At 43.2% G+C, this 27479-nt stretch overlaps 1 protein-coding gene across 4 annotated transcripts in view; it reads left to right on the top strand.

The window, feature by feature from the left end:
* CA10 (carbonic anhydrase 10) overlaps window positions 1-27479 on the top strand; it is a 476846-nt gene that overhangs the window by 432995 nt on the left and 16372 nt on the right. For all 4 annotated transcript variants that reach the window (XM_072747501.1, XM_072747502.1, XM_072747500.1 and 1 more), the window contains exons 6-7: window positions 18901-18996; window positions 23415-23487. In XM_072747501.1, the coding sequence (XP_072603602.1) occupies window positions 18901-18996; window positions 23415-23487 (169 nt within the window). The remainder of the gene's footprint in view (window positions 1-18900; window positions 18997-23414; window positions 23488-27479) is intronic.

Here is a 27479-nt window from a genome sequence, read left to right as displayed (position 1 = left end):
AAGCTTAACATAGACTGCCCACGTGCCTCTTCCCAAACACTATCAGCAAAATGCTATCTCTGTTCCCCTCCAAGAGTATATTTTGGGAGCCTAGGACAAGGGCACCATCTGGGTTCCCTAGTCATATGGTGAGGGTAATTCTGCTTCCCTTCTTCTGTCTCCTCTTCCCCATGGTCAGCCCAAAGCCACCCCTCAGCAGCTGAAGCAAAGGATCCTTCTATAAAACAAGACCCACCAGGAGAGGATGGAACTATCTGCACTCTACAAAGAATTGACATTGATGACAATCAGACCATATAAGGGTGCGGCAAGAAGGGTACTGTGACCCAAAGTCATTTTGGCTTCACCCCTGAGACCCCGCCACCTTCATGAAGACATATAGCACAGACATGTACATGAGAACACCAAAATTACCTCTAATTTACAGATAAGGAAGCTGACTTTCCCAGCCATGACTCTCAGTGTGAGCAGTACCACCAATCCATACCCACCCTCCACACAACAAGTGTTTGTCCTGAAGGGGTCGTTTGAAAATGTGTGGGAGGCAATTAGGATTGTCACTATGGTTGGGCAGTACTACAAGCAATTAGCGGGAGGGGTACAAGTATTCTAACGGCCTTGGGATACATGGGATGGTCACATACAATGAAGACTTGTCCAGAGCCAGTTGTCCACAGCTCTCTGACTATAAAACACTGCCTGGGTAGCAGAGGGAGGGCTGGATTCTAGGACTAGGCCACTCTGGCCAGTGAATCCATCAGCATCCATAATTTCTTCCTTCTTTTTCAATGTGGCATGTCTCTGTGGCTCCCTCCTCCCTGTGTGGCATGCAGGAACCCTCAAAACAGATCCCGCTGTCCTCTGGCATTTAGCTTCTTGTAAATTGCAGCAATAGCCTGGAATCAACATGGCCATCCATGCATCATTCAGATTAGATCCTGAATTATTGCTTTTGTACTTTTTCTTATAAGTAGTATTAGCTTTATTGTTTGTTAGGGTTTGGGGGGATTGGGTGGTTTTTAGTTTTTTGTTTTGTTTTTGTTGTTGTTGTTGTTGTTTTGCCATTTGTTTTACAGTGATTGGCTGACCTTATCTTATTTCTTGGAATAAGCTCATACTTCTCTGCATTTGCCAAAAGTTGTTTTGTACTCATTACTCATCTTTTATAATCTTTCTGGATACTTTTCCTGATTTTTCAGAAGCTTGTCTGAGGGTGTCCTATTCCCTGTAATCTGAATTTTATATTGTTCTTTTAATTCTCTTTTTGTTTAGAAAAAAAAAATCACGAAATAATTTCCAGCATCCTTGAAGGTTAAAAAATTTAAGCAGATATTCAAATTATTTTTAACTTATCAAGCACCATGACATGAGTTATGCTATTAAGTTGGGGTGATCTGATTCCAGGGTTGGGAATGCCTGGCTCACTGAGAACCTAGAAGAGCCCAACACCATAGTGAGGAAAAGGACAAACATTATATGGTCTCATTCATTTGGGGAATATAAATAATAGTGAAAGGGAATAGAAGGGAAGGGAGAAGAAATGGGTAGGAAATATCAGAAAGGGAGATAGAACATGAAGACTCTTAACTCTGGGAAACGAACTAGGGGTGGTGGAAGGGGAGGAGGGCGGGGGGTGGGGGTGAATGGGTGACGGGCACTGAGGGGGGCACTTGACAGGATGAGCACTGGGTGTTATTCTGTATGTTGGCAAATTGAACACCAATAAAAAATAAATTTATTATTTAAAAAAAAAGAAAAGTGCTATAGTGAAGAGTTTCCTATATTTACAGATTTCTCTTCATAGTTTTTGGTTCAGTGTTCCATGAGAAAAACAAATCTGATATTATCACCATTCTCTATCACTTCATACATAACCTTTCCTTGATCTTAAAACTTCTGATTACTTTCCATCTTTCTTAGGATAAAGGCAAAGTTCTTACTAGGATCTCCAAGACTGGGTATGAGTGCAGTCCCTACCTTTTTCTCCTAGGTCATCTTTCCTTCTAGGCTCCAGCCATTTCTACTTATGGCTGTGCCCCAGCCACAAAACCTTTGTACATGTGCTTCCTTCTGCCTCTGTTTTCATCTATCATCTCATGTCCAACACAATTCCTGATACATGGGAGGTACAAATAAGTATTCACTGAAGGAACAAATGAATGAAAACATGGGAGTCAGTTCTTGGGTTTGGGATATTTTGTTTTGTGTGGGTTTGATTTGGTTTGGCTTAAACACTATCAAACCAGAGGTCACAGTCTGGCAGCCAGGAAGCCCAGAGATGGTTCCTGACTTGCACATAGGTATTCCTTGGCCCCTTTCTCTTATCAACCTCCCTGGCCCCCTATAGTCATTCCATTTGCAACCACAGGCTTACGCATGCTGCCTACTGCAACTTTCACTTCAACAGTTCACATAAGCTTTCATTTCAACATTTCAAATAAAAATATTTGGTTTCAGTTTTATGTGACTTAATTGATCTTGACAGAAGCTCAGGAGGCAACAGCCCACACCTCCCACCCATGCAAATTTTTTTAGAAAAATCACAAAACCCTATCCTTGAAATCTCCATGTTTTCCAGATAAAGACCCTGGAGCTCCAAAGGAGCAGGAACCCACCCAACTACTGAGTGATGAACTGTCCTTTAAAATCCAGCCCCCTTGACTGTCAGCTGGGGGCTCTTTCTACTCTTCATCCCCAAAGTCAATCCACTGTGGATGGTGTTTATGTATATTTAATGGTTTTGAAAGTGTGCATATCTAGTTAAGCATTACACTTTATGCAATTAATGTGTACAAAATAAAGCCGAGGCTTAGGAACATTTTATCCAAATTGCTCCACAGCTTGATTTACAAGAGGAGAAAAAAACACTCCTCTCTTATCAAATAGAGGTTGTGTTTCGATTTCCATTAATACGACAGGCAGGAGAGTACTTATCAAAAGTAACTCTTCTGAATTAACACTGACTGAATATGGGGGTTTGCAAGAGGTCTGTGAGTATCTCATCTTTCCTCCTTCCATGATGGCTTGTTTACAGACTGCAGAAACCAGATGTAGCTAAATAATGTGTCATCAAATTCTTGATAGAGTTACTTGCTTATAGAATCGGAATCTGAGAAAAAAAAAAGGGCTTTACTCTTGGCCCAGTGGTTACTTTGCTCTGGTCCGAGAACCTGGAGCAACAAGTTCTGCCTCTGTAATGTGTCCTAATTTAACCTCTGCTATTGCCCCTAGAAGAATCTCACTATTCTTCAGATGAGCGGTTTTCTTTTTCCACTAAAGACTCATCCAAGGAGCCCCCACCTCCCCACCCCAGCTACTACTACCACCAGGATACCTGTATGAATTATTTATTGGGATCCTGAGAAGACTGAGTCCCCCAGCATTAAGAATAAAAAGGAAATTGTGTATATGAAGGATTTTCATACATGCATTTCTCCCTTCAATATCTAAGTACATAGAATACGCCAGGCACCGTGCCGCATGCTGAAAATACACCCAGATATGTAATCCATTGTCTTTTCAAATCCTTCCCAAAAGCCTAGAAGGCCCAAGTGGCTATCCTCATGATACAGATCAGGAAACTGAGACAGAAAAATATTAGGTGATAACCTGAGGTCACAAAGCAAGTAAGGCTAGAGCTTGGACTCTGTGTACAAGAATTTGAGATTCTAAGGCCCTCACATCATCCAGTACCACCACACAGCTGCCTCTAATTACCAAGGAGAGTTGGGCTGCTCCTCTGTGTGGTTGGCTAATCCCAGAACCAACTGCAAAGTGGAGCTCAGAAGTGTTTTGGGTCAAGCCCTTGGTGTGCACCTGCTACAGAGGACCTAGTAATGGTCATTGCCTGTGGATATTTAACAGAGCGTGGGTCTCTTCTGTTCAATTATATCTAAACTAGTGAGTCCATAAACATCTACAAATAACTGTGGAAGGATAGAAACTTTACACCATGGTCCCCTGGAACATCATTCACATTGCACTGTGGGTGGTGGCCCCAAGCAATAGAGAAGGAAGTTTTCAGAGTGTGACTCAGTCTCCCGTGGACATGCTTTGGCCCATGCATCATGTCATTATTTGGAGGCTGCTTTCCTTGTCTACATCCAGAGGTCAGACCTCAGGCAAAGACATCCTGGCCACCAGGTTGAAGCACTGGACTCTTCTTTTGTAAGTTCAAACCTGAAGTCATTTTCTGCAGGACAAAAAACAGAAGTAACAATATTTTCTATGATGTCTAAGACACGCAAGACCAGCTATCGCATCAGTTAAGTCAAAAGACTCAACTGTTAAAGCTATGTTCTTGGGCTGAGATGAGAAATAATTCCACTACAATGGATATTAATTTGGTGTAGGTGTGACTTAAATGTAGGTCATCCCTCCTGAAATGTTCATGGTTCTCCCCCACCCCACTTCATTCAACCAAATTACCTCTGAATTTATATAATAATAAAGTACATAAAATAAAAATATAAAGTAAAATAATAATAATAATCATTGTTAACATAATATTGGTTTTTTATTTAAGATTTTATTTATGCATGAGAGACACACACAGAGAGAGAGAGAGAGGCAGAGACACAGGCAGAGGGAGAAGCAGGCTCCATGCAGGGAGCCTGACGTGGGACTCAATCCCGGGTCTCCAGGATCACGCCCTGGGCCAAAGGAGGCACTAAACCACTGAGCCACCCAGGCTGCCCCATAATACTGGTTTTCATTAACTAATATTTGTTTAGGCTTCTTATATATATGGTTGTAAGAGACAGTGGTCTAGTTGCCCCTTAAAAGCCTTATGGAACATACTTAAAAACCCATTTGGGGCAAGGCTTTTCTGTGGGTACCAGAAGTAGAAAAATGATTCTTATCTTAACCAAAGGAACCATAGAACATGTCCCTACAATAATTAGAACAAAGGGAGACTTCATTAACACTGCTGATGTGGGCTCTGGAGTTCCTTATTCAATAAGCATTGAACAAAAATGAGCTGAAAGTACCAGAACATGGATTTTTCACCCTGAGGACAAGCTCTTCCCTAAGGATGACCGTGAGGCTAGCAATGCATAGATAGTGGAGACGATGTGTCCAGCACATCTACAGTTTTCATAATATGAACTACAGAAAGAAAAAACTGGCAGAATTTTCTGGCGGAGATGACAGTAAGATAAGGAAACTAACATGAATAATAGACCAACCACATCCTCAAGAAATACAGTCTCCGGGCAGCCTGAGTGGCTCAGTGGTTTAGTGCCACCTTCGGCCCAAGATGTGATCCTGGATACCCGGGATGGGGTCCCACGTCGGGCTCCCTGCATGGAGCCTGCTTCTCCCTCTGCCTGTGTCTCTGCCTCTCTCTCTCTCTCTCTCTCTCTCTCTCTGTCTGTCTGTCTTTCATGAATAAATAAATAAAACCTTTTTTAAAAAAAGAAATATAGTCTCCAAGTGTTCACAGCTGGGCGCTGACTGTTACCTATGGAATGTAAGAGGTTCCTTCATCCTTCTGGGCTTCTCAGGTCCCTTATCTAGGCCCCAGCAGCCAGACATGTCTAATGGTAATAACCAAACCCCCCATTTGAGGAGTTGCTTTGTGCCAGACACAGCTTCTAAAGTCTGCTTTATCTCATTTATACACTTTAGCTTGTTTACATTTTTTAAGATTTATTTATTTATTCATGAGAGAACAGAAAGGGAGGAAGAGACACAGGCCGAGGGAGAAGCAGACTCCCTTGTGGGGAGCCCGATGCAGGACTTGATCCCAGGACCCTGGGAATATGACCAGAGCCAAAGGCAGATGCTCAATCATTGAGCCACTCAGGTGCCCTGCTTGTTTACATGCTTTAACTCATCTATTCATCCCAACTATTTGCGAGGTTATGTTGGAGTCACATTTTTGCATGAGAAGAAATCGAGGCTCAAAGAGACTAAATAAATAAGCCAGGGCTTCAACCCAGAACATTTAACTCCAGAGCCAGTGAATGAGCCTCCTCTGTGCTGGGATGCATTTGAGGTCATGGGAGCATAGGCAGAAAGTAGCTGGATGCAGATGAAGAGGACAGAAGCAGTGAAGTGTGGGTAGCAGGATGTAAAGCATTAATTAAAATCAGCCAAGGTTCAAAACATGTCTGCAGACCTCACCTTTCCATCCTAACAGGCAGCAGCTACTGCCTAAAGCCACTTCCGGGAGGATCCAGACCTCATTACAGGAGAGCAACCTGCTCTGGCTTTCTGCAGCTTCTTTCATGAGAGTGGGAAAGGTTACAGATGCTTTGAAGAAAGGATCATAGGAAGAGAGTCTGGCTTCTAGAAACAGCTATTTCAGAATGTTTCAGGGGAAGAAAAAAAAAGCATCAGGGAATAGCCTAACTTAGTGGTTCTTGGTAAATGTGTGAGAAATATGTATCTTCAGAAGAGAGAACGCTCCAGGAGATCCTTGGCATGCAGTTTGTTTTGTGACAACAGATTTCAAGTCCAGAAAACTAGTAAGAAGGAAAGTGTGTTCCATCTTTGCATTGTGGAAGGAAAAAGAAGGAACATTGGAACTGCCTTTCATCTGTGTGGTGCTTTGTACGTGTCACCTCATTTATTCTGCATGTTTGCCTACTATACCCTGCCTATTTCCTGCAAGACTGTGTAGTGGATGTTTTTGTTTTATCCTCATGACAGTCCCTAGGCGCATCCCCATATTACAGATGAAGAAACTAAAGTAGAGAAGTGCTAGACAACCAGCCTGCGGTTATTTGAGCAGAAGAGGCATCTGGCTGGATTCAAAGCAGTGCCTTTTCCAGCAGCCTCCTGCACACCAGTGTACATCTACACTTGCACCAACTGCCATACAAGTCAGTGAAAAACACCATGCTTTAAAAATCCAGGTTTTGTTATCTTCAGGGGGAAAAATACCATATCTCACTCTGGCTTTAGGTTGCTATGATAGCTGGACCACATTTGGGGGTCCTTAGTCAATGAAATTATAAGCACTTCTTTTGTCTGTAGCTATAATTGCATTCTGCATCTTAAAATGGAGGCGATGATCAGTCGCCAGGCAAACTGGTGATAATTGCCAAACCTTAGGGCGAGAATGTGGCAGTTGGCCAATATCAAACTACCATCTCCTCCATAGACTGTGTGTGCTCTTCTACGCAAAGACAAACTTGATAATGACCCACTATGAATAAGTTCTAGCTTATGATTGTTGTTCCAGCAACAGCCGTTGAAATGTGAACTGCCCTCAAATATAAAGCACCTTTCTCTTTTTTTTAAGATTTTATTTATTTATTAATGAGAGACACAGAGAGAGAGGCAGAGATACAGGCAGAGGGAGAAGCAGGCTCCCTGCAAGGAACCCAGTGTGTGACTTGACCCCAGGATCGTGGGATCACTCAACCACTGAGCCACCCAGGTGCCCTTCCTCTTTCCTTTCTTGTGGAAGGAAAATATGCGTACACTCAAAAGCAGAGTGTCCCAGGGGCACTTGGCTGTGTGACCACGGAAGAGTAGTTTAACCTCGCTGTGCCTTTGTTTCATCGTTTGCCTATTTCAAGAACAAATGGGATAATATGGATGAGCTCCTGGAGGAAATTGAATATCTGGTGCTCATTTCTGGATACCTGGGGCCTGGCATACGAGATGATGGGTGAGACTTGTGTCTTGACTGGAATCAAACACTCCTGAGTTGGATCTGCCCTTAAAAAGTTTAAAGGGCTATAGAAATGTGACAGTGGGAGTCATCATTTAAAGGGATGGAAGAGGTTGCTATTGGTATTCCTTCAATATGTATTTCCTTCCTATCTCCATAGAACACTTACTGGGTAATATATGCTCTTGAAGTTTTGTATTCATCTCTCAAGTTTAAACTGGCAGGGCTGGCAAACCACAGCCTGCCACCCATTTTTGTAGATAGAGTTTTGTGGGAACCCAGAGATGCCCATTCTTTTATATGTTGTCTGTGGTGCCTTTTATACCAAAGCAGACTTGAAGAGTTGTGACAGAGAGCATATAACCCACATAGCTGAATTTATTTACTATCTGACTCTATGGAAAGCCTGCCAACCTCTCAATTAGAGTATGAGCCACCAGGGATACGTTTCTCTTTAAAAGCTCCCACCTTGTCTGGTGCCTGGAACATGGGATGCTCTATACGTGTCTGAATAGGACAAGGTCAATTGGAAAACGATCCAGGTTCTGAATAGGCCGCATCTTGCTCAAGCTTCCTGGAGAGAACAGGCTCAAAGTGAGGATCCAGAAGAGGGGGCTGCACACACCTACCCTCTATTTCTGCAGAAGCTGAAGGCTCTATTATCGATTGCTTGTTTAGTAATTCTGAATAGCTAATTATTGAGTGCATATGAGATGCCAGGCCCTGGGCTAAATGCTTTATATATTTTGTCTCAGGAAATCATCACCACAGTTCTGTGAAGTAGTTAATATTATTATCCCTGTTTATAAATGAGAGGCCTGCCTTGCCCAAGGGTGCCCAGGGGCGAGTTTCCATTAGAGATACTCTATTTAGGATTCCAGGCTGATCCTTTACCAGCTCAGCCAAGCACCTTGCTCTTCTTGTCCCTCAGGACATCACATTTTATTGTATTACTGCCAGCCTGCGTAGCTTCATTCATTTAACAGTTGTTTCTACGTGGCTCATACGTGCCAGGTTCTGTACTGGACATGGGGACATCACAAGGACCCATCCTTGCCTGAATGAAGCTCTAAGTCACCATAGTGAAAGTGGCATGTGATTAACTAATTGCACAATAAATTGAAAGAAAACTGTGCTATATTTCAAAGAGGAAAGGCACAGGATGCTATGAGCGTGGGTTATGGGGATCTCTCTCAAGAGGTGACCCTTGAGCTCAAATCTAAAGGAGTTTGTAAAGAAAAGGCAGGCACAGTGGGGAGGGAAGGGCGTCCTAGGTAGAAGGAACAGTATATGCACAGGGACTAGGGAATGAGGGAGCACAGTGTACAAGGAAACTAAAAGGTCACTTTTAGTGACCAAGGCCAAAGAGCAAGGCTTGTGCTCAGATTTGGGTCTTTATCTCTGTCTCAGAAGCAATGAAAAGCCACTGAGGTGTTTAAGCAGGGGTAATTAAGCTGGGGGTGTCATCGCTCTGAATGCCATGTCAGTACTCTTCCACTACAAGGCAGCTCTTTCCTGAGTTCACTAAGGGGCTCCTGCTAATGGAGCATCACGCTGGGAAAGACTAAGGTGTCTACATCAGGGTCTGAGAACACAGCTGGTCGCTCTGCTGAGGCGTGAAGGGTGAGCGAGCAGCAGCCTGGCATGCACCCGTGAATCACCTTGTTGCTGCAAAGTGTGAATTCCGTTTGAGACCTTTACAGCACGGGCTGCTCTCAGCCTAACCAGTGACAAGGATAGCTTGCTGTTGACTTGGAAGCTTGCTTTCAGTAGTTCTGCTTGTTTAGTAAAGATGGGGACTTCTCTATCAGCTTGGAAGCTGATAGTTGCCATCAAAGACGGATGTCTGTCAGGCTCCTCACTTCCACGACGGAGCACAGAAGCTTTGCCTGTAGTCTTAGGAGTATAGTTATAAACACAATTCTCCATCACCCTTAAAATGAAATCCAGACCCCTTAGCTTGGCCTGCCAGCTATTCGTGCTCTGACCCCACCTCCCTATTGGACTTCAACTTGCACTACTCTCCCTCATCTGATAGTTGGTCCATCAACGCTTGTTGAATGAATGATTGTATGATTGACTATATGATCTTGGGCAAGCTCCTCTCTGGTTTCAATCTCTTCATTTTTAAAAGAAGTGGCTGAGGGGCACCTGGCACCTGGGTGGCCCAGTGGTTGAGCGTCTGCTTTTGGCTGAGGTCATGATCCTGAGGTCCTGGGATTGAGTCCTCATCGGGCTCACAGGGAGCCTTCTTCTCCCTCTGCCTGTGTCTCTGCCTCTCTCTGTATGTCTCTCATGAATAAATAAATAAAATCTTAAAAACAAAAAAGAAGTGGCTGGCCTGGGTTTCCTCTGAGGCCCCTTCCAGGAAAAATAAGTTCCAGGATGCAGAATTAGGACTCATTCAGCAAACATTGCCAATATCTCCTCCAAGCAAGTCCTGTGACAGGCATAGGGGATATCATATGATAAATGATATCCCTGCCCTTGAGATATTTATTCAAAGGTAGAGAGAGGAATAATTTCTAAATAACATGGTGCATGAGTGTGAGTAGAGTGTAAACTCTGCAGGCATAGTGCAATCCCAACTCTTTCCACTCCCTTGAGCAAAGCATCCCTTGGAGGCCCAGTGTCCCCATGACTCAGATGGACAGAATGGCACAACTTGTGGACTTTTGTGAGGGTTAAATGAGGTGATGATACTGCTGCATTTTGTCTGGCACAAATAAATGTGCAGCAAGTGTTGGTGATCATTGTCAACAAATGATGATGGTGACTAATGTCAACAATGACGTTCAGCACCCATGTGATTGTACCCAGTTGTCTACAGCTTACATCTGTTCTGAACACTCAGTACTCATGCCATCCCAGCAGTAAAATATTTTGAAACTGCCCCCTGGACAAGAGGAGCAAAGAGGAGCTACCTTTGATGTTCAAGGTCAGTGATTCATGAAAGATATCCTACAGAAGATGAGACCAGAGCTGAGCTATAAGGCAAAGAAGGGGAGGCAAGGTCTTCTCTGTCTCCACTCTGCCCTGGGAAATCTTTCAAAAATGCTCATCCCATCAACTGATTTCTTCCTTAAAACCAGTGACTTCCAAAAGGAAGCACTTGGAATAAAAGCAAAGCTCCTTACCATTCTCTACAAAGCCCTCCGTGAGCCGGTCCCATCCTGAGGCACCTACACTCTTCCCTAGCCATGATCAGCCATTTGTCCCTACCCCTTTGCAGAGGCTGTGCTCTCAGCTGGTGAGGTTGCCTCCCTCCAATCATCCATGCCCAGCTCCTTTTCGTCATCAGAACACAGCTCCGATGTCACCTCTGCAGACAGGCCTTCACCAACTATACACTACCTGACACGGTTCCCACTGCCACATGCCCTGCCGCCATTTTTCCCACTACTGACATTCACACTGCAAGCCAAAGTCTTGTTTTTTTCCTTCAAAGCTCTTGATACTATATGAAATTATCCCTAGAAAGTCAAGGACTTCATCAGTCTTACACAGCTGGCCTCAGCACGTAGTTGGCCCTCCAAGAATTTTTGAACAAGTGAATTCCAGGTGCCTATAAAGGATCGAATGTGGCAGCATGTTCTGGGATAAGAACACAAGGTTCAAGCTAGTGCCATGCTAGGAAGAGTCACGTCAGGTCACGAACGACTTACGTTCAGAGAATGTGCTAGATCCTAGTATCAAGGTCTGAGCCACATCCGAACATCATGAAAAAAATAATATCTTATTTCTTCCACTAAGACAGCTATTTCTTAGTCTTGCATTTCCAGAAATCTCTATGAGGGCAATTGTCGATATTATTAAGTCAAGACAATAAAATAATCTCCTGTAATCCAGGGTTAGTTCCTTTGCATGGTAATCCCAAGTAGGTTTGCAGAAGCCCTTGGGGCATCTCTTTAATGAATAACTAAACTTGGTGCTTAATGAGCTATTAGTCACTATTAGCTAAGAACACCCAAAGAGTTTGCCTTTGCAAGCACTTAGTACACTGTCCCTGCTGTCTTAAATTGCCTTACACTTGCTCGAGGTCAGACATCCACTAACTGCCACCTCTTTCATGTCAGATGCTGATTACCTTGAGTAAGCCCCAAAGTTGAGGCTCAAACTACATCTTAGTGCTCATCCAAATTATTAAAAATTCTGAATTTGTAGGATTGGGATTTTAAAGTATTACCCCTCAACCCAGCCTAACTGAACCAGAAGAGCAGTGAACTCCCAGACCAAACAGGGCTCTCTGCTAACCAACCAACGGTATCTGCTAAAACAGTACTTCTCTTTTTTTTTCTTTTTTTTAAATAAATTTATTTTTTATTGGTGTTCAGTTTGCCAACATATAGAATAATACCCAGTGCTCATCCCATCAAGTGCCCCCCTCAGTGCCCGTCATCCAGTCACCCCCACTCCCCGCCCACCTCCCCTTCCACCACCCCTAGTTCGTTTCCCAGAGTTAGGGGTCTTCATGTTCTGTCTCCCTTTCTGATATTTCCTACCCATTTCTTCTCCCTTCCCCTCTATTCCCTTTCACTATTATTTATATTCCCCAAATGAATGAGACCATATAATGTTTGTCCTTCTCCGACTGACTCATTTCACTCAGCATAATACCCTCCAGTTCCATCCACGTTGAAGCAAATGGTGGGTATTTGTCATTTCTAATGGCTGAGTAATATTCCATTGTACACATAGACCACATCTTCTTTATCCATTCATCTTTCGATGGACACCGAGGCTCCTTCCACAGTTTGGCTATTGTGGACATTGCGGCTATAAACATCGGGGTGCAGGTGTCCCGGCGTTTCATTGCATTAAAACAGTACTTTTCAAAGTTTGACATGCATTCAGATCACTAGGTGTTTTTTTTAAATACAGATTTTCATTCAGGAGATCTAGGGGAGGGCTCAAGATTCTACATTTCTAACAAGCACTGTGCATTGAGTAGAAAAGCACTATGGGTCTTTTTAACATCTAATTTATGTGCCTTGGGAGAGGGAAGATATTTTAAGATTATATTAACTCTATAAAATCACCATGAGTCAATTTCATATGGTTCAACCTAATGTAAGAAGCAGGCCACCAGTAGCTCCTAATAGAAACCGGAACTCATGGTATCGATCCTAGCCAAGTTACCTTGGAACAATGAGGAGGCAAGACATCAGATCTAAATGTGTCAATTTAAGCTTAGAGCACAGCCCCACCTTTATACTTGCCAGCCCCTTTCTCACAGTCCCTGACCCCTGCAGAATGCCACCCTGTAGGTCACCCAATGGCTCAAGGGACTTCTTCCTGCATTTTTCAGTCATGTGAGTTGGAGAGAAGAACCATTCCACTGGACCACCTTCCAATTCCCAACTCTCCAATGCCTGATTCTCAGAAAATGCTAAAATTTCAAGGCATGCCTTAAAGCACTGGCACATCCCCAGGTGGTTTTGTAGGTCACCTGGTGGGAAGATTTTAGCAGATGGCAGGATGTGTTTTGATTCTCATTAAGAAGCTTATTCAACACCGAAGGGAGCTATGGTAGGTCCCCCACAGCTCCTGGTTCTTCCACATGGCAACGCTTCTCCACCTGCACAAAGTCCTGCCTGGAGGTGGGGGCAGTGAGGGAGATGAGAGGGAAGCAAATGATAAGCATAGGGCTGAAAACCCTTCCTGACAAACTCTGCACAGGCAAAGCGTATTTGTCAGCCCCTGCCCATGGTTGCCTTTCTGATTGCAGAATAGCTGCTGTAGGACCATCTGCCACCATTGGCAAAATGCACAAGAAGTGAAAAAGCAATAAGCAAATAGGATATTTCAAGAGCAGCAAAACCATGCTCTCTCCATGAAAAGCTCTAATGACTCAAGATGTTCAGGGTATTCTCAGATCCAAGGTTCCATCCACCTGATTGGGCATTGATGGGATATGGATGATCATTGATTCTGTTGCACTGGTTCTCCACTCCAGCTGCCCGCTAGCTGGAGAGCATTTAACAAATCTCAGTTCCCTGTTCCCACTCCAAATCAATTAAATCAGAATTGGGGGAGCAGGCGCAGGTGGGTATTAAAAGCATCCAGGTGATTTCAATGCACAGTGAAGGTTTGCAGACCGCTGTTAGAGGTGGTTTTTCCAAAGATCAAAGAAAAGCTTTTTTTTTTTTTATCATGGACTGTCTCAACTTCTGGAACCTCACCTCCTTTTTTTAATGCAATACAGGATATTGGTAATAATGTACACTTAGACTTTTTCAGAGTCACAAATCACTTTTACATGCACTATCTTATTAGATTTTCAAATAAGCCTGTGGAAAATGTTCACACCGCTACAGAAAGATATGTGCTGAGCTTGCTGTGACATTGTTTACAAGACAGAAGAAAAAATGGAAACAACCTGAAAGCCAACAAGAGGATGGTTAAATGTGTCATGGAGCATTCAAGCAATAGAAAATTCTATAGATATTATAAAAACTTGGGTAGCTCTATACACACTGACTTATAAATATAGCCACAAACTATTTTTTAAATTTAAAAATCATCAAGTTCAGAATCATAATTGGAAATGATTCCATTGTTATTGGGTTTTTTCATTTTTTTTATTTTAATAACTTAGAGATTTCTTTTATGTATAAAAATTGTATATGTTAAAGTATACAATTTGATGTTTTGATATATTAATATATGGAGAAAAGATTACCAAACTAAATAACATATCCATCAACTCTACATAGTTACTATTGTGTGTGTGTGTAAAGAAGATTTCATTTAAGATCTATATTCTTAGCAAATTTCAAGTATACAATATTGCTAACTATCATCACCAGGCTGTACTCAGAACCCTTGAACTCCTGTATCTTGCATAACTGAAACTTTGTACCCTTTGACCAACATCTCATTACTGTTTCCCCCAGCCCCTGAAAATCACCAAGCTATTCTATTTCTATGAGCTTAACTATTTGAGATTCTATACATAAGTGAAATCATATGGTACCTGTCTTTCTGGGTCTGGCTTATTTCACTTAGCATGATGTTCTCCTGATTCGTCCATGTTGTCGCAAATAGCAGGATCTCCTTCATTTTTATGGATAAATAATATTCCATCTTATTTTTCTATTTTATTTTATTTTATTTTTTTATGATAGTCAGAGAGAGAGAGAGAGAGAGAGTCAGAGACACAGGCACAGGCAGAGGGAGAAGCAGGCTCCATGCACCAGGAGCCCCATGCGGGATTCGATCCCGGGTCTCCAAGATCGCACCCTGGGCCAAAGGCAGGCACCAAACCACTGCGCCACCCAGGGATCCCCCCATCTTATTTTTCTTTACAGATTTTCTTTATCCATTCATTCATCAATATAAATGGGTTATTTCCATATCTTGGCTGTTGTGAATAATGCTGTAGTGAACATGGGACTGCAGATGTCTCTTTGAGATCCAGATTTCATTTGCTTTGGATACATACCCAGAAGTGGGATCACTGGATCATATGGCAATTCTGTTTTTAATTTTTTGAGGAACCTCATATTGTTTTCCACAATAGTGATATGCCAGTGTACCTTCTTACCAACAATGTACAAGGGTTCCCTTTTCTCCACATCCTCGCCAACACTTGTAATCTCTTATCTTTTCGATAATAGCCATTCCAATAAGTGTGTGGTAATATTTCATTGTGGTTTTGATTTGCATTTTCCTAATGGCTGGTGATGTTGAGCACCATTCCATATACCTATTGGCCATGTATATGTCTCATTTTGAGAAATGTCAATTCAAGTCCTTTGCCCATATTTAACCAGGTTATTTGGTCTTTTTGCTATTGAGTTGTATAATATGCATATCAACGTCTTATCGGATACTTGGTTTGCAGATATTTTCTCCTACTCTGTAGGTTGCCTGCTCACTGTTTTGATTATTTCCTTTGCTGTGCAGAAGCTTCTTAATTGGATACAGTCCACTTGTCTACTTTTGCTTTTGGGCCAGTACTTTTTGGTGTCATGACCAAAAAATCATTGCCAAGACCAATGAATGTCAAGAAGCTTTTTCCCTATTTTTTTTCGGGTCTGATATATAAATCTTTAATCTAGCATAAGTTAATTTTTTATATGATATGAGATAACAGTTCAGTTTCATTCTTCTTCAGGGGATATCCAGTTTTCCCCCACAACCTTTATTAAAGAGACTATACTCTGCCCATTGCATATTCTTGGCATCCTTGTCAAAGATTAGTTGACTCTAAGTATGTGGATTTATCTCTGAGCCCTCTACTCTGTTCCACTGGTCTATGTGTATGTTTTTATATCAGATCATGCTTTTTTTATTACTATAGCTTTGAAGTATATTGTGGAATCAGAAAGCTTTGTTCTTATTCAAGATTGCTTTGACTATTCGGAGTCTTTTGCAGTTCCATATTAATTTAGGATTTTTTTCTATTTCTGTAAAGAATGCTATCGGAATTTTGATAGAGATTGAACAGAATAATAATACGAACATTTTAACAATATTAATTTTTCCAACCCATAAACACGAGATGTCTTTCCACTTATCTATGTCTTCTTTAATTTCCTACATCACTATTTTCTAGGTTTCATTGTACAAATCTTTCACTTCTTTGATTAAGCTTATTCCTAAGTACAGCTGACCCACTTGAACAATGGGAGGGTTAGGGGTCCCAACCCCCCATGCAGTCAGAAATCCCTGTAGACCTTTTGATTCCATGAAAACTTAATTACTGATGGCTTATTGTTGATTGAAAGGCTTACTGATAACATAGAGCCGATTAACACATATTTTGTACATTACTGTATTCTTACAATAAAGTAAGCTAGAGAAAATAAAATTCAATTAAGAAAATCATAAGAGAAAATATATTTACAATATTTTACTGTATTTATCCAAAAAAAAATGCATATAAGTGGACCAGCTCAGTTCAAACCCATGTTGTTTAAGGTCAATTGTACTTTATTATTTTTGTTGCTATTGTAAATGGGATTGGCTTTATTAATTTCCTTTTCAGATAGTTCATTGTTAGTCTATAGAAATGACATGAATTTTTGTATACTGAATGTGTATCGGGCAACTTCACTGAACTCATTTATTAGTGGCAACAGTTTTTTGTTGTGGGCAAATCTTCAGTGTATTCTACATACATAACTGTTTCATCTGCAGAGACCATTTTCCTTCCTCCTTTCTGTTTTGGATGCCTTTTATTTCTTTTTCTTATCTAATTGCTCTACCCAGTACTTAGCACTAGAAGTGGCAAGAGTGGGTATTCCTGTCTAAAAGGAAAAATTTTCAGTCTTTCCCCATGGATTATTATGTAAGCTATGGGCTTTTCAGGTATGGCCTTTATTGCATTAAGGTTAAGTTCCTTCTATATCTGTTTTGTTAAGAGTTTTTATCATGAAGGATGGTGAATTTGTCAGATGTTTTTTCTGAATCTACTGAGATGGGCATGTGGTTTTTATCTTTCATTCTGGTAATGCAGTGTACCACCCTGGTTGATTTACATACATTAAACCATCCTTGCATCCCAGGAATCAATCCTACTTGGTCATGATGTATAATCCTTAAAAAAAAAAAAAGATTTTATTTATTCATGAGAGACACACAGAGAGAGTCAGAGACATGGAAAGAAAGAGGAGAAGCAGGCTTCATGCAGACAGCCTGATGCAGAACTTGATCCCGGGACTCAGGGATCATGGCCTGAGCCAAAGGTAGACAGACACTTAACTGCTGAGCCACCCAGGCGTCCCAATGTATAATCCTTTCAATGTGCTGTTGAATTCAGCTTGCTAGTGTTCCACTGAAGTTTTTTGCATCTATGCGCATTAGGGATATTGTCCTGTAGTTCTCTTTTCTTAAAGCATCGGGTTTTGTTTGGTATCAGGATGATGCTGGCCTCATAAGTTTGGAAGTATTCTCTCTTCCCATTTTTGGAAGAGTTTCAGAAGGATCCCTATGAATTCTTTGAATGATTGGTAGAATTCACCCCACAAGCCATCTGGTCCAGGGCTTTTCTTTGTTGAAGGTACAGGAGTTAATTACTACTTCAATCTCTTTATATGTATTCATATGTTAAGGTTTTTATTTCTTCTTGATTCAGTGTCGGTAGGTTGTATGTTTCTAGGAAGTTATCTATCCTAGATAATTTCTAGGATCCTAGATCCTAGGAATTTATAGATCCTAAATCCTTTATTATTTCTTAAACCCTCCATGTATATGTGTGTGATCTATAAGCACAAAAAAATATCTGGAAGGATATATGCTAACTGTTAATAGTAGTATTGCCTGGGCTGGGATTACACAGACTTGGGGGGAGGAAATATCACTTTTTTTTAGTTTGTTACAAAACTTATACTTCCATACTGTTTTTTGAAAAAATCTATTTTAAAACCACAGTCTGCAATGAATTCTAAGGAGAGACGATCACACCTGTTTTTCAGAGGAAGCAATCAAGTCTCAGTGAGATGGAGTAAATTATTCATGTGGCTAAATATTGGTGGGGCACTAATTTGAACACGTATGAATGCTGTGTTTCACAATTTCTTAAACAGGCGTTTTTTAAAAATTAGGTGAAAGAGGGAAAACCTAGTTTCGTGGAGCCCAGAGCCGAGACTCCCACACTAGCTATGCACAAAGGCTCAACAAGCAGAATGCTAATCTTTGCTGCTCAAGGAGGAAGTTGAGTCCTGCACAATCAGATGATCTTGGCAGGCTGGGGCATCAGAAGCCTGAGCCATCACTCTCTCTTTATCAGAAATGCTGAATCTCACAGACTGGCCATGGTCCTCTCAGAATTCCTGGGCTGACTCAGAACCTAACCATTCCCTGCTCACCCAGGGCCGGGAGGAAGATTCACTCAGTGCCAGCAGCAGCTGTTGACGCAGCCAGGAGAGCACGTCCGCCCCTACAGGGCAGTTCCACTCTTAATAAGAGAAATTCACTTTACACACACTTTAGGGGAAATGTCCTGGGATGGAGCCAGAGCCAGATGGGCACTGAGCTTATTAAAGGCATGATTGTTAGCAGAAAACATTTGCAAATATGTATGGGTACTTTTGTATATGCATACGCTGTGGGTGTATGCATTTTATCCACCCTCCACACACACACACACACACACACATACAGACAGAAACACAAACCTCCCTGAATCCCTTTCGATTACAAGATTGCCTTTACAATTGTTCTACAACATACCTTATAGTTAACCCGTCTGTAGAATGGATATGCTGTGCCTCACACCTCTTCATGCCAGGGTACTGTTTCTCACTCTTGTTTTTCCCTCCTGCCAGGTGCAGCTCATCCACTATAACCATGAGTTGTATACAAATGTCACAGAAGCTGCAAAGAGCCCTAATGGATTGGTGGTAGTTTCTATATTTATAAAAGTAAGTGTCTTGCATTCTTCCATTCTTTTCTTGCTGTTCCCAGCCCGGTCAGAATACTGGCTTAGGTTCCGTTGGATCTCAGAAATAAAAGGGGATGATGTCCGGCCCAAGAAGACCTGCAGGGTGGTAACTTTCATATCCATGAGATTTATGACAAATGAGGTCCCTTTCATGAAGATGTAGAAATGATGATTCCATTTCAGAGCTTCAGGGCCTGAGGATTCAGCAGCCTTTGTTCTAGAGAGAAGAGAGGGGCTGGAACCAGGGACAGGCTTCAGGTCCCACATCATGCAAAAGAATGCAATAGAAGGGGAGGGGTGCCTCGTGGACTGCCTCCCACCCAGATTAAACTCCTGTCTATCAGTTGTCCCTTGGAAACAGAGATAGAAGGGAAATGTGAGATATCCCTCCTCTCCAAGCACTGCCCTGAACAGCTACCTTCAGCTTCCCTGAAGTTGCTTTGAATGTCACCTCCCACCTTCCTCTCCCTTTCCCTCATAAGCACCCCAGGGAGAAATTAAGCAAAGATCACCCAGGCAGACTTTATGACATTCTTAGGAGGCTCCACATCTCCCCAGCAGTCAACAACAACAGATCTCCAACCAAGAAAATCCTAATTTGTCAAAATAACAATAATAGTCACCTTTAACATTTTGACAAATATGGAGAGAAATGAGTTTGCAAATTTAAAGAAAACGAAAAAAGAAGAAATGTCTTTCCAATGGGGAAAAAAAAGAGAGAGGAAAAAAAACAAAAGGAATGTGTGACCGTTTCAAAAGTTGGCAGTCACTGTGCTAGCTCCTTGGGAAGTTTTGGCCAGACCATGAGAGGAGATGCCCCAATAAGAACTTAGAATCTAGTGAATGTGATCAGTAGATATCCAGCATTTGCCACTGGGGGGTTTTAGCAGAGTTCTTGTGGTGACATCATCACTGCTCAGGAGAATGGGCATGGGGGCACCCCAGGTACTACCCCCTTTCCCTCCCCAAAAGCATAACCCTTTGCAAAAAGCACTTTGCCCTGCCTGACCATCCCTCTCCAGAGTCCATGCCACCTCCAGAGTTCCTCCCTCACAGAGGTCCCATCCGGGCCTTTCTGTAGCCTGGGCAGAGCTGTACATTGGGCAGAGGCATTTGTGACATGTTGGCCACCAAACTCCTCTAACTTGTCATTAGCAAAGATAGGAAGGGGCTTTTGACCAGGAAAGCATATTTTGGAACTGTAACACCTTCTGAATACCTGATGTGACACCCCAAAGGAAATTTGTCCTGGCACAAATCCTGCTGGTCCCTGCTCTACATCTCTTGGCATCATCACAGGCCCTATTATAATGAACAGCAGATTCCTGAATTCCGGGCACTGAGATATGTACTTTACATATATTTTATAACTTAACCCTAGTAATAAACCTCTGAGGCAGGTGCTAGTACCCTTACCTCGCAGATGAGGAAAGTGACTCAGAATCTTCAGCATTCCACCCAAGCACATGTAGCTCTTAGCAGCCCATCCAGGAAAGGAGCTCAGGTCTGGCTTGACTTTAATACTAATGACCTTATTCACACTATATGCCTCCCCAGAAGAACGTGGAGAAAGCAATTGAGATGAAGAAGAGAAAAGATGACATTTACGAACATCTGCCCCATATCCTTCTGCCACCTGCAAGTGCAGGGCAAATCCTATATCCCTGGACCAGCCTCAGTCGTGATGTTGATACAACTGGTGCGTTTGCTCTGGGCCATGCTCATTGCTGGGAAGCCTGCAGATATGTCCCACTATTGCCTCCTGCATGTCCAGGAGCTCACCTCCCATGGCCTTCCCATCGCCAGGGTTCCATGTCAGCCAACCTGGGCTGCCCAGTACCACCTGGCCTTTGATGGGTGCCTCAGCCTTGGCCCCAGCTGTGCCTCACTTTGCTCAAAGCCCTGAGTCAGTGGATGTCATTCTGGAAGCTCAGGCATGTTAGAGCTGACAAGGCGATTGATATGCCAGGTCAGCCTCCTCCGTAGCAGATGATGGGCATGTATCACAGGAGCTCACTCTGCACCAAGATTACTGACGCAAGTCCCAGTTGCATGCATGCCCCAGGGGGATGTAGTCAGTGAAAGGATGGGGACTAGCTCCTCCTGCATCTTCTCAGGCCAGTGTGGCCCCTGAGCAAACCTGATGCTTTCTCACTGGATCTCAAAATAAGCCACAGCATTTCTATCTTTGTCCAACATAATCAACTCCCAGATGCTCCACAGCCGAGACTTGTCACTCAGTCATCCTAAGCACTGAGTGTGGGACACAGGCTGGTCCTGTGCTAGGCATGTGCCTAGAAATGAGCCCTTGGCTCCAAGGGCACACAACCTCTGGCAGTCCTCCTCTCCTTCTGAACTATCTGCCCCCCCTTCCCAGATCACTGCCCAGTAGGCAGGCACAGAAAATAAGAGGTCACTCATCTAGGTCAGCTGATCCCTAGAGATGGCACCCTAGTCAAAAACTGAGCCATAGAAGGTTGAAGTTGTTGGCTAAAATCAGAGAATTGTTTATCTGTGGATTTTATTTATCTCTGTCCCCTCCTAATCCTCCATCCTTCTCATGACCACAGGGAACTGAGATTTGGCTGTAATTACTGCTCAATCACACACCATTAACTTCCCACTAAAGCTCACTTATACCAAGTACATACTTTATCCTCCCTCCCACACCACCAACACACTGGAGCCCACAAATCATCTGTGCGCACTCTGGAAATTTTTCAGTTATTTTTAATCAGCTCAAAAGGGTCCAGTCCCAACATTAGTGCTGTACAGGCTCACTGGGTCACCCAAGGCACCCAATTAAGGGGCATGGTGGATTCCTTACCTTCCATGACAATATATTTTCATCTCTCCTTTCATGTGAATTGGCACAAAAAGGCGGCATCAAGCCATGTTTTAAATGGCCCAAGAGGATGTCAAAGGAGAAGCTAAATTTGGCACTAAAGCTTCTGGGGAGCAGCAGTGTTTGCTTTGGGATGTTTCTCCCTTTAGGAGTGGCTCTGATAAACCCCATTGAGCACTGTCACTCACCAAGCTTCCCCCCTCAGTGTGTGTCTCACCATAACACATCCAGGAAACTGTGTGGGAAAGGAGAGACAGATGGAGGGAAAATAAACAGTCTGTGCTTTCTCCAAACTAAAAATTACCTGTTGCTTATCTAATAATAATAATCATCTGCCACAATTTTTCCAACCCTCAGAATAAATCAGATTTTAAAATGCTGATGTGTCACAGCATCGGATTAGCAGCTGAAGCGTAAATTACAGAGCAGAGCTGAGGCAGGTAGGAGAGAAATGATTGAGATAAACCCTTGTGCCTTGGAAAAGACTGAGCAGAAGGGAGGCTGTTAAAAAAACAGGGTACACAGTTATGTGGGAGTACATCACAGTCTCCAAATGGTGATCCCCTGGCTTGAGCCCCTTGAAGCTTGCCTTGTTCTCCCAAAGAAGGAATTTAGAAACCTGAGGGCATGGGTGTGAAATAGGAACTGATTCCTGGACACCCAGTATGATATTTGACCCGTAACAGACACTTGGTAAATATTTATTGGATGTATAGGCACATGGATAGCTGCATAGGAGGATGGATGGATGGATGGATGGATGGATGATTGAATGGATGATTGGTTGACTGAATTGCATGGCTTATGATATATTTGATTCATGTGATAATAAGCAGTGATATAAAGTTCTATATTATTTCTTAGAGATTTTTTTTTCATCTCTTGATACTTCTATTCTGACTGTTCTTTCTCTCTCACTAACTGCCCTCTTCCTAAAATGTCACTCCTTACCTCTACTTAAAACTCTTTGATGCTTCCCCATTCCTACAGAATAAAGCTTAAATGCCCTCCCATGATATTTAAAGCCTGATAGGAGCTAGCTCCTGCCTACCTCTCTAGCTTTGCCCTCCATCATTTCCCCATACCCTCAGCAATAACTGCATGGAAATACATGCCTGAGTATAACTAGTTCTCACTCTCTCATGTCCGTATGCACAGATCATCTGTATATAATTATTTTCTTACCCTTCCTCCTTTACATACTCTACCAGCAAAGCACCTTGTAACTTCTATTCATCCTTCAAGACCCAGCTCACTCTTTAGCTCCCCAGATTCCCCAGGTAGGTAGTCTTCCCCTAATATCATTACGCCTGTGACTCTATCATAGCAATCTTCACACTGCACTATAACCATTCATTTACTCACCTGCCTTCTTCCTCTAGATTGGATGTCTGAGAGTAGAGTGTATGTATTTAATGCTGAATTTCCAGCCACCATGGTATTTGGCACCTGGCAGGCACTCAATGGCTTTGAATGAATAAATGAATGTATGGAGGCAGTGTTTATTCTGGGATAGAGCTGCCCAGTCGTTAATATTTTCTTTTCTCTCCTAGGTTTCTGATTCATCAAACCCATTTCTTAATCGAATGCTCAACAGAGATACTATCACAAGAATAACATATAAAAGTAAGTTTGGTTCGATTTCCTGTACAGCAACTATTCTATAAAGGTTAGTCCTGTCTGAAGGCAGAAAGCCAGAACTGATGATCTCCGAGGGCCTCTTTCAGCTTCATGATCCCTTAATTCTCTAGAAAGTCACTCTGGAGAGTCAGAGTTGGCTAAGAAGCGGCTCATTTCTAAAGGACATCCCCGGGGTGCCTTTGTCATCCACGCCTGTCTAAGGCGATAATGATTATTATGATGATGGTCATCGTTATCCCATGGATTTGTAATGAGCTGGGGGACTTGATGAGCTGACAAGCTCCACCATGTCAGCTGGCCACATTTGGGGCTTTGCCAATTACGTGATTGAGAAAGCATTCACCAGGTAGTTTGGATCCAACCTTAAAGTTTCCAGAGCTGGAACAGATCTCCCTCTCTGTCACTGGGTCTCTTTTCAGGCTTAGGCACTTTTCTCCATTGCTATATGTGATCCACTGTTCTAGAGGACTCTGTCCATTTCCTGGGGTTTCCAGAGTGTTTTATGTCCAGAATCCGTAAGCAGATAAGGGAGAATAGTGCAAAGTTGAAAGGAGAATAAGGAAAAAGGTGCTACTTCTCCCAAAGCAATCCCAGAAGTTGGGAAAAGTTAAGAGCTCACGCCAAGAGATGAAAGTAGTACAGAAAAAATATATTTTTTAACTAATTAGGAGGAAGCAGGAAAGTGGGATTCAAGTCCCAACTTTGTCCTTGAACAAAAAGCTTCATCAATGTTAACTCTGTTTCTTCATCTGTTATGTGAATAAATTGAACTTCCAACTTCCAGGGTCATTCTGGGTCTGGGATTTTGAATTAAACAATAGGTAAATAATGACTTCATCCCAGTAAAAAGTGGCACGTCAATATTCTTACACCCACATCCCCGCGGAGTGTCCTTCTGCCAAATGAGGAGCTCAGCTGTATCTGCTGCTTCTGCTTCCTGTGGTGATCGGGAAAAGACAGAGTGAATGCTTTCAGATGTCCCCTGGGACTGCTGGAGGGGGAGTGTGGAGAACCCTTCCCTTGTTCATGTATCCATTCATTTGGAAGACATTTTCTGTACACCTGCCCATGGAAGACACCAGGCAGGGCCCCCAGAACATAAATGGCATACCACCAGCCCTGCCCACAAGGTGCCCACTACAAAGTCACTTCTGTATGGAAAGGTTGGGGTGCAGAGCAGCGGGGTGGTGAATGAACATGGAGAACCCCAGCACACTAGATGGACATCTCCTAAAGGATGGGGTTGTCTCCAAAACCATTCTATCCTTCCTCATTAGAGCCCCAGTGGAGTCCTCTCTAAGTGCACACTTAGGTTGCTCATCTAAGGAAGGCATTTCTGTCTCGTGTGCAAACTGCACATTTTATAATTGCCCATAAAATGTTATTAGCCTTTTAACTTTTTTGATTAAAAAAGCATGAAAATTAAATAAAATGTTTTCAACTCATCTTGAATTTGCAGGTTAGAGACCATGAAAAGCCATGAACTTGCACATTAAGCCCCACCACACAATCTAACAGATTGCCAGCTGCAGAGCCAATTATCAGTGGGACTTTCATCCCCACCCCACCCCCAACAGGGGGCTGATTAATATTAAGCGACGTGGCTGCTGTGGAACATGAAAGGCCCGATGGGGGTCCAGGCTGTGGAAAGATGGCCTTCCTCAGGGACGGGTACCCATTCTGGGACAAACAAGGGGCTAGAGAGCCAGCCTAACAGGACTCATTGGGACCAACTGTGGATGGCCATTTTGTGGCCGAGAGAAATTTCAGCTTCATCTATTTTGAATGAAGCATCCCTGCTGACTGCTGCCCCATCAGCTCAGTGGGAAGAGAAGGACGCCCTCTGGCAATGGCTGAAGTGGGCAGCTGCGTGAAAACCCAAGACCTTCATTCAGCTGTTCGCTTGCTCACTCCACAAATATTTATTGAGTGGCTCCCAGGTGCCATGAAATAGATCAGTCGAATACATTTTCTCTTCCCAAGGTTCTCACTTTCTGAGTGGGGAGACAGACCTATCGTAGTACATTATAGAGATTTATGTAACGAGCACAATGTGGAAAGTCTAAAGAGAGTTCTTTGGAATCCAGAAAATCTGCTTAGAATGCATGGCAAGGTTGCAAAGAGCAGGTGCCATTTAAATAAGGACTGAAGAGATGAGTATCTATTTGCTGGCAAAAGAGAGGCGTGAGGGGAGGAGGAGGCAGGGAAGAAAGGGAGAGAGGATAGGAAGGCAGGCAGGGCGGAGGGGAAAAGAGAGGGAAGGAGGGAGGACATTCCAAGCACAAAGAGGAGCATCCTAAGCAAGGAGAGCATCCCAGGGACTGTGAAGAGTTCAGAGGGAGGAGCTCTGCCTTGGGCGGCAGTTCATTGCAGTGCCCACAGTATACACAGTAAACATGGGCAGGGCCTGAATTAATGCAGGTGTGAGTGGCCCCTTCAAGTAGCAGTAACAAGGGCAGAGGGGGTGACAAGAAAGGTGGTCTGGGTTCAGATCTTGAAGGGTCTTGAAACCTTCTGAGGAGTTGAGGCAGAAGACTCATTTAAAGAAATGCCCTTAGGAATGCAAATGGAAGGGAGTGTGAGCACCTCTTCCCCTTCTGTCCCTCATAATCTATCTGTCCTGGCCAAGGAAGAAGAAAGGGAATGAAAGCAAGATAAAGGGACCCCACATGGGGAGAGGTAACCGCTTTTGGCCTCCTAATCACAGGTATTTGTGCTCTTACACTCTGGGCAATAATGGAGGTGTTCCCGTTAGTACCTTTATCACACGCCGCAGCGATAATGAAGGCCCTACCTGTGGGAATGGCCTCAACACTGCTATGCCCAGGACACTGTGGCCGAAAGGGATTGATTTGCTCAGCAGGAGAGCGCCAGCACTCTTCCATCCACTAAACTGCCTGAAGCAGCCAGTCTGTGGAAGATTGGTCTGGTGGCAAGTAGGGGATGTTCTGAAACAGGAATCATTCACTAGGAAGCCACCAGTGGGTGAGAAACACAAGCCTGGAAGCCTCCCCAGAGGCTCTGTAGACATGCTAGCATTAGCCCCTGAGTTCCAGTGGAGACAACACTACCTGCTTAGGGGCATCTATCAGATACCCTGCTTCCATACTTCTAAGTAAGATTGAAAGAAACCAATCCCTGCCACCACTGCCACCCAACCACATTACCCAGGGATACCTGACCTTGACCTCCACCCACTCTCCCAGCCCATTCTTCTACTGTTACCCAGAATTACACCCCCAGCATAACTTCAACATGGTGCCCACTCTACAATGTGCTCAGCATCAGGATTAAAGAAACAACACTAATGAGCACTTTCCACATCTCAGGCTCTGTGCTAATAGCTTTACATGCAGCACCTGAGCTAGTGTTCATGAAGTACCCACCTTCGGAGTGGTATGACTGCTATCCCAATTTACCAAGGCTGGAAGAAGTGAAGCAATTTGACAAGGGCACACATCTAGTAAGTGGCTGTGTAAGTCAGCAACTTCTGCCTAATGAGCAAGCATTCAAGAAGAAACACTGGTTTCTCCTGCTGCAGCTGTGAGTCAGTGGGGGGGGACTCTGCTTCCAGCTGCAGGTCTACAGATCAGCTAGTGTGGGTTGGCTTCACAGGACAGTCACTTTTCTGGGATCAGGTAAATACGCACGGCAAGTACTTCTCATGGCAGAGGTCAGAAATATGTGATGTTACTTAAGGCTTAGGCTTGAAACTCATAAACCGTTACTTTTGCCCACTTTTAACTGGCTAAAACAAGAGAAATGGCCGAGCCCCACAGCAAAATCCTCCTGTGGAGGTGGGGATGGGAAGGAAGTGAACACTTCCTGAATGATAATCTAGCCTTCCATAGTGAGAGAGCAAGGATTCAATCACAGGTCCTCCCAGGAACTTTTCTATACCTTCATCTTTCCATCATGTTTCCTCTCTAAGGATAGGGAAAACCTTAGCTCTGAGGTCTTAAAACTCATTGTAATGC

This window comes from Vulpes vulpes, chromosome 2, assembly GCF_048418805.1.
Source record: "Vulpes vulpes isolate BD-2025 chromosome 2, VulVul3, whole genome shotgun sequence".
Taxonomy (NCBI): domain Eukaryota; kingdom Metazoa; phylum Chordata; class Mammalia; order Carnivora; family Canidae; genus Vulpes; species Vulpes vulpes.
This window is presented reverse-complemented; position numbering and strand designations above follow the sequence as displayed.